This window comes from Paramacrobiotus metropolitanus, unplaced genomic scaffold, assembly GCF_019649055.1.
Source record: "Paramacrobiotus metropolitanus isolate TYO unplaced genomic scaffold, Prichtersi_v1.0 Parri_scaffold0000002, whole genome shotgun sequence".
Lineage (NCBI taxonomy): Eukaryota > Metazoa > Tardigrada > Eutardigrada > Parachela > Macrobiotidae > Paramacrobiotus > Paramacrobiotus metropolitanus.
This window is the reverse complement of record NW_026570222.1, coordinates 3,811,656-3,826,351: the sequence shown is the minus strand read 5'-3', so window position 1 is coordinate 3,826,351 and position 14,696 is coordinate 3,811,656. Positions and strand designations below refer to the sequence as shown.

The window sequence follows — 14,696 nt, the reverse complement described above, 5'->3', positions numbered from 1 at the left end:
GCATTCGTTGGTCAGTAATTGTGTTTTGTTTGTTGGCAAATCTTGGGAAAGTCAGTTTCTGCAGTTTAATGCCACGATCTGTCAGCTGTTAGTGTGGGAAAGGCTGGCACGGTCAGCATGCGCGGCGGTGCTGACCGGAAACTGGCTAACGTTTACACGGATCATGATAGCGGCAGGGATGCACGCTCATCTCATTCTGGTTAAGCAACGTAACGCAAGGTCATCGAAGAGTTTCTTAGCAAGTACTGTATACAAAGCAAGATTTCAGCATTCCAAGATAGTTCTGACCGGTCGAGTGAGATGCGGCCGATAAAAAATAAATAATCAATAAAACGGCAGAAAAAAGCAGATAACGTTAACACCCCTACTGGCGCTACATTTTAATTTACTATCGATACAATGATTTAAGGCTGAATGACACAATGGCTAAAAGTTCTTAATTCCCTTAAAGGCTACAATGTAAGTTATGTTTTACTTGTCAAAAAGTAATTAACATCACAGAGCTACCTTGTGGAAAAACAAAGTTCTTCCAGAGCTGTTTCTTTTTGCGAATACGATTTAAAACTAGTTTTTCCTTCAGGCTCAAACCAAGTTAAGAAGTCTACTGCACGAAGGAGTACAGACAAATGCGTCAAATAGTGCTGATGTGAAGAATACAGCAGCTGGCAGGACATAGCCGATATCCACACCCAAACACAATCAATGCTTCAGGATCACAATCACTGTTTCACGATCGGGACAAAAATGATTTGTGGTAACTGGTAATTCAACCATGATATATGAATGTTCTCGATGACCAGGACGCACAACAGTATACTAATGGTAAATTTTAAAAAAAATCCGCAGCATAGATAGTAATCAGCTCTTCACATATCGCGCAGCCCCTTGACATCATTGCCGACAACGATTATGCAGTATGCTTTATCGATCACATTCGTTCTTTTATCCAGTTCATAAGAAATTAAGTGCACTTGCGAAATAACTGCTTTATTTCCGGTTACGCACGCTCGCTTCTCTTTCCCTGGCGGCTTCACTATCGCGCATCAGCTGTGCAGCTTCTTCCTCCTCTTCAGCCGCTAACTCCTTATTGCGTCGTCGTTCGCAAGCACAGATAACAAGCGCGAGGACAATAATCTCAGCTAGTACTCCCAGGAACGGCCATAATGCTGCAAATCTATCTGTAAAGACAACAGGCTTCTGATATTAAGTGATTACCGTTATGGGTGTTAATCTAATTTAGACAAGTAGTTTACAAACTCAACCAGCTGCCAGTACAACACCTAACTATATACCTACAGTACTATATCTCTTAACAGTTGTTTAAATTTAGAACCGCAAAAGACTGCATGTCACCGTCAGCGAATAATAATATACTTCGAAGTAGTGATATTACATACATACTTCCATCGCCCATTTAAATATTTTTAGTTAATGTTTCTTCAACGTGAGTGCAAATATTATTCATTATTCACATAGACTGCCTTAACTGCTAGCGAATAGTATGGGCGCGTATTAAGCAGCAGAAACTGCAAAAAATGTAGAATCTTTTTTTTTGTATGTCAAACACCCTGTACATGCAGCGACCTTTCTCAGCATATGCATATATAATACTGGATGTACATATCGTCTGAATGCAAACCTACAAATTAAAATTTAACAATTGTAACAGCGTTTTTATTGTGTGGAATCAGAACTGAATCGCGAAGATGTTAAAGCATGATTTAAGATCGATATGCCGCAATTGTAAAATCACAAATGTCTTATTTATTTAAGCTCTTAAGCAAACAGGATTCGAGTTGGCAGAGCTTTTTTTGCGAACTGGACAGAGCGCTAAGGATGCTTATTATAAAAGACACGATCAGCTGCAGTACTCCCATTTTCCCAGTTCATACTTGAGTGCCAGAAGTGCCTAAATGTACAGTACGTATCTCTGATCAACGTTCGACGAACCGATGTTTAAAACGGTCCAGATGGAGTTTCCAGCATCACTAAATTTTGAAGATCGAGAGCGGCAGACGCCGGCGTATGCAGTATCTCAATCGATTTATTTGGAAACTTCTTTTGCGCTCCGTGTTTGCACCTTGCATGCGTGCAACGGCAAATATAACAGATCTGCTAATAGAATAGTATCGCTGTTTCATAGGTTTCGTATGTGAACATTCAGTTACAACTGGCGCTGCATCTTCTACTGTAGCATGAAGACTGAATATCTTTATGTTCTTGGCTTTACTGCTGCGCAAGTTACAGTGGTGAAGTAATTAGAGTAGCATGCCAGTTATTAAAGGGACAATGGTTTTCAAATGGCTGATAACAACAGGGCTTTTTTCTAGCGCTGCGCGCTGTTGCTTGTGGGTTGTACAAAAGCCGGGCAAACGGTACGGCTGCTTTATGTCCATTAATATTGTCCAACGTATTTCTGTAAGCTACCATAAGCCGAATTCGATATTAATAATAAATTAGCATAATAAACAAGGTACCAAACGTGAAATAATAAATAGCTACTTGATCTGATAACACCTACTAGTACATAACGAAACTTGTAATTTACTCCCGGAGTCTGAGCTTAATAACGCCTGAACGATGTGAGAAATAATTTGACAAAATAGCGAAATACCAAATGCTGTCATTGTATTTCAACTTAAGTTAAAGTTCAAGCGTACCTTTCACCCTGAGGAATACCATCGCTCCATTTTCTCCATGTTTATTTCTGACATAGCACCAGTACTCTCCACGATCTAAATCGTTAACATTATCAATCGAAAGCACGGATACGCTTTCGTTCTGCTCTTTTAGATCTGCAGTTTGTTCAAGCTCCAAGTCCCTGTATAACTGGAATCGTGATGGCGGGTTGGTGCACAAACGATTATTAGCGCTAGCGCACACTTCCCGTTGATCATCATAGTCGAATCTGCATCAATACAAACAGTTCAGTAATGCGAGCCGAAGGCTTATAAAAAAACAACAAAAGCCGAAAAGCAAAGTTTAATTGTTCATACGTGCACTCGTTGGATACTAATGAGTAACGAGTATACAATTAATGCCAAGCTTCTTAAGCGATAAATATCAATAAGCATAAATAAATATTTTTGCGCTAATAAACATACGCACAAAGAGGTATGAACATAATTCACTTGCATTGTATAGTTAGCTATGCTGTTTTTCACAATCCATTTAACTTTTCCATGTCCATGTCCGGTATATATGCATGTTAACGTGTGGCGTTCCGCTCTAGTTGCCGCCTTTCGTATGTCGTTTGCCAGGAAACGAACATCTGGTCTAGCTAAAAAAGTCAACCAGGTATCACGATGCAGACCTTAAAGACAAATATTTGATCAATATAAATTTGGAATGACCACTAAATTAATGGTCAACCCAGCAATTTTTAAAAGTCGGATAAAAAACATGTCCTGTTGTACTTAAGCAGAACAAAGCTACCACTAACGTTAGATCAGCACGAAATCTCTTACAAAACGAAAGGAAATTACGACTTATTGTTAGAAAGTCTTAAATTACGAGGTTACAAAGGTGTCAATAACCAACTAACAAGACAAAATATATATACAACACGCATACATACGATGCGGCATTTAAAAATATGAAAAATCAAACTGCAGAACCTTTGCATACGTCAAATACCGTTTGTTTAATAACCAAATGAGTAACCAGAGCGAATAATTTTGTAGATATTGTCATATTGAATTAACTGGTGATATTATTATGCCCTCTTACAATTGTACTCCACAAGTTTTCTCAACGGCTTGTCTGGTCGGTACGAGGAATCCGTTAAATTCAGTTCACAAAAGTAATTTCCAGTTTTTTCTGGGTATCTTCCCATGTTAGTTATAACCAAACTCCAGTTTGCGTCAGGTTTCACCTCATAAGTATGAGCAGCTTTAGGAATACCGTTTAAAACCGGTCCATTTTCTTGGTACCTACAAGATGCCAAATTATTTAGTATAAACTTCTTATTTATTTCTATGCAGATTTACTCAACAGAAAGTTACAGTACTTAACTGTCTATATAACCGATGCTATTTGAGGGTAGAGGAAATGAATGAACTGCTTCTTTGTGCCAGACAAAAATTACTAATAATACTGCACAAATAGCTACAAATTATATGGAATGCTGCGCTATTGCTTTTTATTGTCAGCAAGGTACCTGTTGTTAGCTATCGTATTGTTTGTACAGCTGTACTGTATGCAAGTTGTTGCAATATAAGTTAAAGTCAGAAATGGCCAGCGCGCGAGCGCAGAAGCCATAATTAAAAGACATATTGAGCAAGTAAACTGTTTCTATCACATACCGCCATATGAGTGGCAATGGATGCTGGAACTGCTGATTACACTTCAGAGTTACATGGTACTGGGTGCCATTTGTGGTCACATTCTCGGCCACCAGTAAATTAGCATCCAGAACATTAAGGAAATATGTATCAACGGATGAGCCATCTGTGCAGCCGTACAGTCCACCATGCTTGGACTCTATGGAGTCGATTATCACAACGCTATCGGGAGGTCCTCCCAGCCGCCCGATTTCCGGTCCCGTAAGGGAGATTTTTGTGCCGGGCAGCGATGTATCACTGCGACAACTGATCCGTACACCTTGACCCGGCAACGAGAAGGTCTGATTGCCGATCACAACACGACCGGAATCATTAAGATAGTCCACACCGATCTTCACCACACCTTCAGCTAATCGTAGCACAACAACACAGCAGACCAGCCAGAGATGCGATAGCGATGGAAACCCTACAATTACCATCTTAAATCCTGAATATGTTCATCGAAGCCAGTTAGTGTTATGTGCCTTTATAGTTGCAGCAGAGAGGACTAGAATGTGTACAACAGTCGTCGTTAGTTCACTTAGCCGAATAACAATTGTGCAAAATGAGCGCAAAAAGATTGGAGTGCGACTTTCATGCAAGCACTGTTGCGTTGTACTGGAGGGGAGGTCTGCGAGAAGCATGCGCGTTCCTGGAGGACGCATTGACAGTGTGGTGCGAGCGGATGTAGTCTAAACGACTGCACGCTCCCCTCTTCCGCTTCTCCAGTGTAAAGCAGATGTGCGCCGGGCTGTGTGATATATATGCTGACTTGTAATCTGCGACATCTCACTTGTCTCACTTACCAGTTCCGTGCTGCACCGCGATGGTACCGGTGCAAACGCAGGATCGCAGGCTGCCGCAAACTGTCAGAAAGTGTTATATTATCGACTGCCGACATAATTCAATTATTACGTCTAGAAAAATTCATGATATACTATAGTTCTCCATGTTCAAAACCGAAGAAATATACGCGCGAATCTGTCCTCTTGATCGCAAGCACTAGTAATTCAATGTGCAGCATTTTTCAACAATACAATTATATATTCTGCATGACTCACTGTGAAGTATTTTCCATAACTGGAAAATACTTTATAGTTAGTTAATTTGAGTCTTTGCCACATATTGATAACGTGTTTTAATTGGTTCTTTACATATATTGTACATTAATTAGTGAAACAGAAAATCAGGGTAAATCACTTCAGTCCACACCGATCATTGATTAGGCTTATATGTATTTGATTTTTAAAATTATATTATTTTAAATTATTAATAATTTTTTTATTATTATCTTAATAAAATTATTATTTTTTATTATTAGCGTTGATTATATACGCAAGAATTATGCAATCCTGTATATATGCATGCTGGACATATAGTTAATGCTGCTGATATCGTGTCGCACGCCGCGAAACGAATCTTAACTACCGATGTGACCGACGCGACCGACAAAAGTCCCGTTTTCTTGGATACAGAACCTTCGCTTCGCTTCGGTCGAATATTATAGATACTGAAGTGAAAATACAACTATTCTAAATGATATTATACGGTACACTGACACCACTGCAGCTGATGGCAGACACCGATGTCTCTCTTTTTTAATCGCTGAGATTAATTTTGCTCGAAAACTCGAAATTCCGGTATAATATTGCTATGGCCGTTATTTTTAAAGGTTAATACATCATAGTTTGTCGTTTTTTATGACAATAAAAACGTTTTTCGGTTATGCGATGTCTATGCGCCATGACTCTACATACGATGGACTGGAGAAAAACGTTAATAAATTTACTTGCACAATTTAGAAATCCATTGTGGAAATAAGCGCAATTTGCACGCCATTAAGATTTTTGCCAAGTCTGGAAGTGGAGAGTTGGTTCAAATTGGTTGGGTCTTATCAAAAATGTTAATACGTACAGTCAAAGGTTCATCTACTATGTATATTGATTTCATATTGGAGGAGTACACTTTTTAGTTTGTACAGTTGCTTCATGGCTGTTGGCCACGTCGGTCACGCCTTCATATTTTAAATAAAATTCATAAGAGGAAATAAAGGTGATAACTATAATTTAATTTAATGAGCACAAATAATTAATGAAAATTGAAAATTCAAGAAAAGATAAACCTCATAAAGTGTTTACTTAATTTTGTTTCCCGCTTCGCTTCGGTCTTAAAGTGCTTGCCAACAGCGGTGTACTTTCCTAGTAAATATACCATGTATGATGTAGCAGACGATACAAAGGGATATGAAACCATGGGCAAGGGCACCCCGTTCAAGACATACAGGCCGAAAGGTATAAGCTAGCTGCTTCCTGTTAACGGTAAAGAACTGCATCGACATTACGATTCTTCTTAACATTACGAATATCGTATCCTCAAAATCCACACAACTTTAGAGGCATACATTAGCATATTGTATGATTATTGCACTCAGAGGCAGTCGAATGATTGAAAAAATCTCTTCTACAGGTAGATTCTAACGGTGCTGTGTGGATACTGCTCGTACTTATATATGGCCATGGCATGTCATTTGAAGCCAAGTCCTAAAAAACCAAAAGTTTCTTGTCTTTGTCAAAAATTCTCTTGTCAAAAAGGTCAGATTAGTCAAAAGGTTTCTATAGTATATCAAAAGTTTCTTACCATTACTAGTAGTATTCCGTGCCATTTCGTCAGCAGTTCAAAGCTTTTTACAAACAAAAGTGCATACAAAGGTCACAATCTATGCATGCAAAGTAAATTATCACAATTCATATTATTATTTAGCACAATTATCACAATTTATATTCTTAGACTCGATATTATGATGACGTTAGCTGTCACTTCTATTCAAGCGTTTCATACGGCTTGTGCCAGCAATTTCTAACATAAAAATTGTTTTTCAGATTTCCTACCAATTGTAAAAAAATTGGAAAAAAATGTGAGTACCGTATCTGCATCAGCATCACCAATCGCGAGAGAATCAGTAAGAATTATAGAATTTATATTTATTTTAGCGATCATTACTGTACTCGTACGGGTACTTCTAGTCTATCTTTCTCTTCGCATCGTCTGTTGAGTAATGTTCACAACGCAACTCCGTAACCATTTTTCATCATTGGCATTATTAAGACCGCAATTCGCATGGGATTCGTGTCAGAGGAGATTTGTTTCTGTTGTAGCAGACTAGCAGCTTATAGTGCTCTCAATGTTTTACATCAAATTACTTCAAATGTGTTTCTGCAAATACATAATTATTAAATAATAAAAATTATCACTGTTTGTTGATACAGTAGTATGCGGGTGTCATACAAACCTTCTCCTTCGCATTATTATCGTGCGCCATCCAACTGCCTACATTACGAATACAGTATATAGACAGATTCCCATTAAGCTTTTGCATTTTAATATCCAATATTATCCATTGATGTGGTGACTTTCCGCTTTCGGAGCTGAATTCGAATTCATAGTTTTCTGTTTCTTTTTATATCCATCGATGCTTTCGGAGTTGAAATCATATTTTCCGGTTAGCTGTTAGCATTATCAACAAAGCATATACCAGGCCTTGAATTATACGTTTTTATGCACACTAGGGACGCGCGCTACAACGTAAAGTTGGCTGACTGCATTAACCATTAACTCTTAAAAGTTATGACTGATTCTCAATCGACTTCCACCTATGTTCAAGACGCTCTCCGATCGGACGCAGCAAACTCTTTAGAGATGGTAGATGCTAAGAGGCGTGTGACTTTCGAGGCTGCGGACCATCCTGTTAATGGAGTATCGAAATTGTCAGGACAAATGGCGACAGCACCAATTACCACAGATGGATATTTTGGGGAAAACGTCGGTCGCCACATGCGAGTAGGGACTGATCAATGGCTATATCTTGTGGACATCCAAGTAATAATTTCCACAGAAATTCCAGGGTTTTGTTTCTTAGGTACCTAACCAAATCCGTCCATATGACGACGACGCAGCACATCCAGTCTTGCAGGGAAGTGCGTTCAATGCGAGAGGATCTATCACTGCTCATCAAATGAATGTGCCCGATAGGATTCTTGTGGCAGGTTAGCCTACTGACACTAAATTTTTTTGTCTTCTGTGATGATTGCATACCCACACTCTCCGCTTTGGTTCTTTCTTTGATCGAGTGGTCGACATAAAAAAATTGTTGCGATGTATTAGGCGAAAAGGGTCCATTGAGTCATTGACCATGATATGGTGATTCCCAATCACTGATTGGCAGCATATTATTATATATTACAGTTGTAAGAGTTGTTGTTAGATGAAGGAAAAAGTCTGCTCTGATGAAATTACTGATATAGGTTTTCGTAAACATTTTTGTATTTTTACTTTTTAGATATCAGTTGCACTTATTTGTAATGCTGCATAGGAAAACATGCTCGAAGAAAGTGTCTAACGAAGTAGTCATAACTTAATGTTTTTACTGAAACTAGGCAATGACCAACACATGGGGCTTCGTGATCAGCGCCCGCGCGAACTGGACTTCGACGACATGCTGTATGGATTCCGCACGGATGTGGCGGTGCCCGTGCACACACCGCCCCGAACACTGACCGTCGGACAGCATGAATTTCTCTTCCCGGACAGTCAGAAGATTTCCCTGGTGGTGGAGACGGGCCCGTTATTGCTCCCTTTTTTGGTTCGGCATTGACAGATAATAACATTGAACAGGCCATGATTGCTCAAGCGGAACGGAATATGATCCCTGTTTCCAGAACACCAAAGAGGTACTTACTGCTGTATGAACCCTACCGTTACTAGTTAGTTTGATGGCTTTCACCGGTTTCTGTATGGCTGTGTTAATGCCGGCATAGTGAATAAGCCGTAGATGTGTTTTATCGTCAGAGACAAATGACGGTTAATATTTTGACAAAGCGCTTAATTATCTTGATTTACAGTGTGACGCGTCGGTCGGCTTCCGCTGTGGCCACTCCAACTTCCGTTCGAGCAGCTCTTCCGGATACTCCTGGCGGACGGCTGGTAGTGGACTTGTATAAGCGTGTAGAGGCTTTGGAAAGAGAAAACTACCGTCGATATTTGCGTGAAATGCTAAGTTATGCTTTGATCATTGGGTATGCAGCCATGAAGGGTCTATCATTTTTTCTGAAGCGCTAATTAAGTTTGGTCATTTAATTGCGAACTACTTTTGTGAGAGTGGATGTTTTGATTTGTTTTAGCCGTTTACTTTTTCTTCGCCTGGAAGGCTTGTGCAAATATTATTTATTGAACCAAAATCTCGGGATTCGCGTTTCTACCACGTTTCTGATCGAAACTGAGAAAGCTGAGAACAACAACTAAACCCAAAAATTTGTTCATATGTTTCTAAAAAAACAGACAGGCAGCTCAAAGAAATAACTCTACAAAAATACTAGTAACAAAGTCAAAAGCATCAACAATTAAAAATGGCTGTCACGTAGGCTCTTTGATTTGCTTCACTAGGAATGCATAGCTGCAGCCTGCATGGATAGAAGCAGTTTTACTGGACCAGCGGATGTTTTGATAAGATTTCCGCACATGACTTTTTTAGATCGTCCACGGCTTGGTCCATTTCGTCTTCAGAGAGATCCACATTGACAATTACGCGGATGCTACAAGGATTATTACCGCTTTGTCACCAAATACGTCCAAACAGTAAGTAGCATTAGCAAAATCCATACGCTCTTTGTATTAACAATTTGAGACAGGTCCGAAAGCAAAGCGATGCTTCAGACTGATACCTTGGTGTCACAGGAATAAGTTCATCGGGCGAATATTTAGCAGTAAGAATCACCACACGACTGTTCTGAAAGACCTGAAATGCAAGCACAATCATTGTCCCAGATGTCACGAACAACAACAACAAATCGAGACTAACATGTTCCACTATTCTGTTCAATGTCTCATATTGTTCCTCCAGAGTTCCATTGGGATTCTGCAAGCGGAGGTGCTTAATGGGCGATGCATCCCAGCTATCGAGTACCAAACCAGGAATGCTGTAAATGATGAAGCAGAGTTATCTATAGGCGTACCGGTGATTTATAAGGAAAAGAAGTCTCATACTTCGATAATCGCTTGTGCATGGCTAACGAAACTACTTCCAACTGCTCAAACATTTCTGAAAACAATAACATTCGCGAAATATAAAACATATGTACCACGAACACGATTAAGCAGCAATGAAAGTTACCGGGCTTATTAGCAACAATATCCAAGGCAGCGGATGCAGCTGATGCCAAAAGCGGAGGCAAAGAGGCCGAAAAACAGTATCCCAGACCCGACAGACGTTGGTGGTCAATTATAAAAGACGAACCACAACAAAATCCTCCAGTTGATCCCAACGAATGCTCCAGTGAGCCGGCAATAAGGTCTACATCTTCTCGCTAACAATAAAATTCACCGGTTACTACCAAATTACAAAAATTAAAGAACATAATTAGGCCGAAATTAACCGTAGTCAAATTACCTTAACGCCAAAATGTTCTGTCACTCCGCGACCAGTGCGACCAACAATACCAATGGAGTACGTTTCGTCCAGAAATATGCGGAACTTATATCGCTTTTTCAAGGCAATCAGCTGCGGCAGCGGGCTCAGATCACCGTAATTGGCATATAAACCTTCAACGACCAGGAAAACACGCCGGCGACTTGGATGGTCAACGTCCTGAAAATCATGTACTGATCTATGATGTGGACGATTATTTTCATCTTAGAACGGCTACTCACATCACGGTCGAAGAATTTTCGACGTGGCTTATTAAGGGCAATCTGATCACTTCGCTGAAGATCTTCCAGAAGGGATTCTAAATGCTTCAAATCGTTGTGCCGAAAGTACTTCAACGTGCTCCGACTGACAGTGAGACCCTGCTGGATAGCATAATTCACTCCTTCATCACTGCAAACGATATGAAAGTGTCAGCGTCACGCGATAGTCCATGTCTCTGTTCCTCACTTAACTATGAAATACGGCACTAAAGGAACAATAAGGTTTACACACTAAGCGAGTAAGTCCTTCCATTTACCAGTGCAACTTAGCAATATTACAGAACGCCAACAGTAAGACCGTTATCATCATCAGCTTCAGTAGTTCAATACTGTGTCTAGCACTTACACGAAAATCAGATCACCGCGTTTAGCGTATGCCGGGATGGCACTGGAGATAGTCGCCGTTCCATAGGAGTACAAAATTGCTTCTTCACATTCCATGAACTGGGCCAGTTTCTCCTCCAGTTGCAAATGGACATCTAAAAGAATTTATTCTAGAGTACACATCACAGTTTTAAAAATTTTGGTAAATTATTCACCATCATTTACTATTTTTTTACTATTTTTACATATACTTTTTTTATAAACGCAGTATTACTATTTACCCATTGTTCCATAAAATCCGCGGGGCCCACATGATCCAACCCCATAGCTTTTTATTGTTTTTTTGGCAACTTCCTACAAAACAAAGCAAGGTAATAATGGAATATTTCCGTACGGCTACTTTAGTGGTTAGTCAGCGTAACCTGCCGCGCTATGATATAAACAGTTACCTCTAACTGGCTGTTCCCAACGAAGTTCAGAATGTTGTAGCTGGCTAAATTCAGGTAAGATCGTCCATTTATCTTAACATATTTCCCAACTTTTCTGTAATTAAGACTAGATGTTTATGGATGCTCAAAAGTCAAAATTCTGAATGATTAATACTTCATCATTAGTAGTATTCATTACCCTTCGCAGACCAGTTGAGGTCGGTGTGAAGCCATTCTTTTCGATTTATCCACTTGGAGAACAGGCACAAGAGGATCAGGTTTCCATTCTTTTATCAGCGTTTCTTTCTCCTGCAAGTAGAAAACGGGGAAAAATCACGTAAAATTTAAACTACTCGTACAAAATTGGCAGTGTATCACCTTGGCAGTTAACTGATTAAGGGATTCTTGTAGGACATTTGTACTGGCTCGCTTCATGCCATGAACTCCCAGAAAAACAATGTAAACGGTGAGGGAAATTTCAAACAGGAAATGCAACCAAGAGGTTCCAAGGATGTGCTCAACCCAACTCGCACTCGGCCCCTAAAATGCAGTGAATTTCCAGAGCATCCACAAATATCCGTACTTTACCCTACCGAGTACCGACTATTCTCAGGCTTCAATAATCCGTTTATCTTCGCTTTTCTTTAAAAAGCAGATATACAGCCGCGAACAATAAAATCCACCTCTGAAGGGAGGTTTCAGTGCAAACATGGGAGTGCCAAACAGGCGCAAGTTATCTCTGGGCAGCAGTACTCGACTCACCTTGTTCTGGAACCCATGAGTAGCGATTAGAATTGGGAAAGCAATCAATGGAATAAATATCGTTTTTGAAAATCGCAACATTTTTTATAATATCAAATGGCAAAAAAAAACCGCAGTTTAAGAACTTTATTTAGTCGTTCTGACTCGTTCACAAGGTGTTCTTGTTGTCTTTACTCTTTCACAAATTTATAAATGAATAGAATTGATCGTTTTGACGGTGACACCTAATAATGAGAACACAGTCAACTTCCGGTTGGGAATTTTACGTCTGTTGACCACCTTGAGCGGTTGGCATGAAAATTCCCCACGTGTACGTGCACGCTCTTTCTGTACGCGTCCGGTTTGCAGCTACGGAACGTAACCGTTACGTATTTCGCTTATAACATAAGTACGAGTTACTTACTTGCGAGCTCTTCCGTGCCGTGCGATACGCAGCGAAGATTTGGAACGACAGTGCATGTCTGATGTCGGCGAGAACCTGCGAACTCGATCAGCGGGGTCTTTACCATTTTTTTGGGCATTTTTGATTGTGCTTTTATTGTTAGCTGATATTAAATAAATATTCAGGTGAGTTCACGTCTACAAAAGCCTAGCTCGAATCGCTGAGTTGATTGATCTGCATCCTGGAGTTCTTAGCTTGGAGATCTTCGTGAAAGTGTCGGAACAAGTGTTGATTGATTGCAGAAAATGGAGGCAAACAAAGACATCCTAAACCTGAAGCAGGACGACGCATTAAAGTTCTTGACCTGTAACACCCACTTGGGAACGCAGAATGTGGATTTCCAAATGGAGACCTACGTCTACAAGCGGCGACCCGACGGTACGTTTCTCCACTATTTCTCGCCGCGCTTTGCGTTTCACGAGATTATTACTAGACTGAAGTAATGAATTGCAAGAATTACTTTAATTCGTAAACGACAAAACATTCGACACATTAAACGTGGTTGTCGTTTAATAGGTATACATATCATTAATCTGAAGAAAACTTGGGAAAAGTTGGTGTTGGCGGCGCGTGCTATTGCCGCAGTGGAGGATCCGGCGGAAGTTTTCGTCATTTCTTCCCGCCCCTATGGACAGCGCGCCGTGCTGAAGTTTGCAGTGCACACGGGAGCTACACCAATTGCCGGTCGTTTCACCCCCGGTACCTTCACCAATCAGATCCAGAAGGCCTTCCGTGAGCCGCGTTTACTGGTCGTCAGCGATCCGCGCACCGACCATCAGCCGATTCGCGAGGCCAGTTATGTTAACATCCCAGTTATTGCGTTTGCTAACACGGATTCACCAATGCGATTTGTGGATATTGCTGTGCCGTGCAACAACAAGGTACGCGACTGCGTTCTGGAATTGTATTATGTGGTCATTAATCAGTACGTATTATCCTGGTTGCAAATCTCTGTTTTGTAGGCTGCGCATTCGATTGGTTTAATGTGGTGGTTGCTTGCGAGAGAAGTTCTGCGTATTCGCGGCAAACTTTCTCGGGACAAACCATGGAACATCATGGTGGATCTGTTTTTCTATCGTGACCCTGAGGAGGTGAATTATACATGCGTCTGCAGTTTTCGTGTAGTTTCGTTAGTGTTGTTCTCTGATTTTATTTTATCGACCTAGTCAGTGATACAGGCAGTTTCACTTTGTCCATTGTTTTAGATTGAAAAGGAGGAGCAGGCGCAATTGACTGACAAAGCAGCCGTCGCAACTCGCGACCAAAGCAATTATGCTGCTGAATGGGTGCAGTCCACTGGTCCAGAAGAGAGTGGGCAGTTTGTGGAAGATGTTAAAGATGTGAGTTAGCCGTGGCTAGTTGTTTGCAACTTTGCGCTCAGGATTCCTGAGTCTTACCGAACAAACATTTTTTAGTGGGCTGCGGAACCACTGGCTCCTAGCTTCCAAAGCGGACAGGAGTGGACGCAGTCGAACCCAGAGTGGGAACGACAGAATCAGCCAGCTGCGGCTACTGCTGCAACCGGAAATGAATGGGGAGGCGACACCAACAACTGGAGTTGAATTGTTCTTGGTTACTAATTTTCATATTGTATGTTTATGGAAGAACAAAATAATAAAACCGGGTAGATGACAAACTTGTGGCCTTACACCCATAAACATAAAAGTTGATATATAC

The 14,696-nt window shown here is 40.5% G+C and overlaps 4 protein-coding genes across 4 annotated transcripts; 2 read left to right on the top strand and 2 right to left on the bottom strand.

Moving 5' to 3' along the window:
- Positions 1-699: 699 nt before the first annotated feature.
- LOC129584162 (neuroplastin-like) lies at positions 700-5,041 on the bottom strand. Its single transcript, XM_055476288.1, has 5 exons — positions 4,305-5,041; positions 3,730-3,932; positions 3,136-3,280; positions 2,661-2,908; positions 700-1,178 (listed from the first exon to the last, which is right to left on the bottom strand). Exons 1-5 carry the CDS (start codon positions 4,760-4,762, stop codon positions 988-990), a joined length of 1,245 nt encoding a protein of 414 aa, XP_055332263.1. The 5' UTR covers positions 4,763-5,041; the 3' UTR covers positions 700-987.
- A 2,378-nt stretch (positions 5,042-7,419) lies between these two features.
- LOC129584168 (mitochondrial fission factor-like) lies at positions 7,420-9,564 on the top strand. The gene is given in 6 exon segments (XM_055476298.1): positions 7,420-7,665; positions 7,984-8,159; positions 8,239-8,365; positions 8,756-8,931; positions 8,934-9,049; positions 9,221-9,564. Coding segments are annotated over 6 exon segments (885 nt in total). The 5' UTR covers positions 7,420-7,592; the 3' UTR covers positions 9,438-9,564.
- LOC129584155 (serine palmitoyltransferase 1-like) lies at positions 9,518-12,769 on the bottom strand. The gene is made up of 13 exons (XM_055476274.1): positions 12,578-12,769; positions 12,194-12,355; positions 12,015-12,124; positions 11,837-11,930; positions 11,669-11,741; positions 11,410-11,542; positions 11,025-11,193; positions 10,765-10,962; positions 10,489-10,681; positions 10,362-10,416; positions 10,177-10,294; positions 10,040-10,113; positions 9,518-9,910 (listed from the first exon to the last, which is right to left on the bottom strand). The coding sequence occupies exons 1-13, from the start codon at positions 12,656-12,658 to the stop codon at positions 9,799-9,801; spliced, it is 1,572 nt and encodes a 523-aa protein (XP_055332249.1). The 5' UTR covers positions 12,659-12,769; the 3' UTR covers positions 9,518-9,798.
- A 217-nt stretch (positions 12,770-12,986) lies between these two features.
- Positions 12,987-14,655, top strand: LOC129586411 (40S ribosomal protein SA-like). The gene is made up of 6 exons (XM_055479652.1): positions 12,987-13,144; positions 13,262-13,397; positions 13,536-13,900; positions 13,982-14,110; positions 14,225-14,359; positions 14,435-14,655. The coding sequence occupies exons 2-6, from the start codon at positions 13,265-13,267 to the stop codon at positions 14,579-14,581; spliced, it is 909 nt and encodes a 302-aa protein (XP_055335627.1). The 5' UTR covers positions 12,987-13,144; positions 13,262-13,264; the 3' UTR covers positions 14,582-14,655.
- The last annotated feature ends 41 nt before the right edge of the window (positions 14,656-14,696 follow it).

Excerpts from the sequence above, each read along its gene's own strand:
- LOC129584162 (XM_055476288.1), bottom strand. The coding sequence starts at position 4,762 with ATGGTAATTGTAGGGTTTCCATCGCTATCGCATCTCTGGCTGGTCTGC. Across the intron at positions 2,909-3,135 it reads AGCATAGCTAACTATACAAT|ATTCGACTATGATGATCAAC; the intron begins GCAAGTGAATTA and ends GTATTGATGCAG. Across the intron at positions 1,179-2,660 it reads GGTATTCCTCAGGGTGAAAG|ATAGATTTGCAGCATTATGG; the intron begins GTACGCTTGAAC and ends TTGTCTTTACAG.
- LOC129584155 (XM_055476274.1), bottom strand. The coding sequence starts at position 12,658 with ATGTTGCGATTTTCAAAAACGATATTTATTCCATTGATTGCTTTCCCA. Across the intron at positions 10,963-11,024 it reads GAAAATTCTTCGACCGTGAT|GACGTTGACCATCCAAGTCG; the intron begins GTGAGTAGCCGT and ends CATGATTTTCAG. Across the intron at positions 9,911-10,039 it reads CTTATTCCTGTGACACCAAG|CATCCGCGTAATTGTCAATG; the intron begins GTATCAGTCTGA and ends TAATCCTTGTAG.
- LOC129586411 (XM_055479652.1), top strand. The coding sequence starts at position 13,265 with ATGGAGGCAAACAAAGACATCCTAAACCTGAAGCAGGACGACGCATTA. Across the intron at positions 13,398-13,535 it reads CTACAAGCGGCGACCCGACG|GTATACATATCATTAATCTG; the intron begins GTACGTTTCTCC and ends GTCGTTTAATAG. Across the intron at positions 14,111-14,224 it reads TCTATCGTGACCCTGAGGAG|ATTGAAAAGGAGGAGCAGGC; the intron begins GTGAATTATACA and ends CCATTGTTTTAG.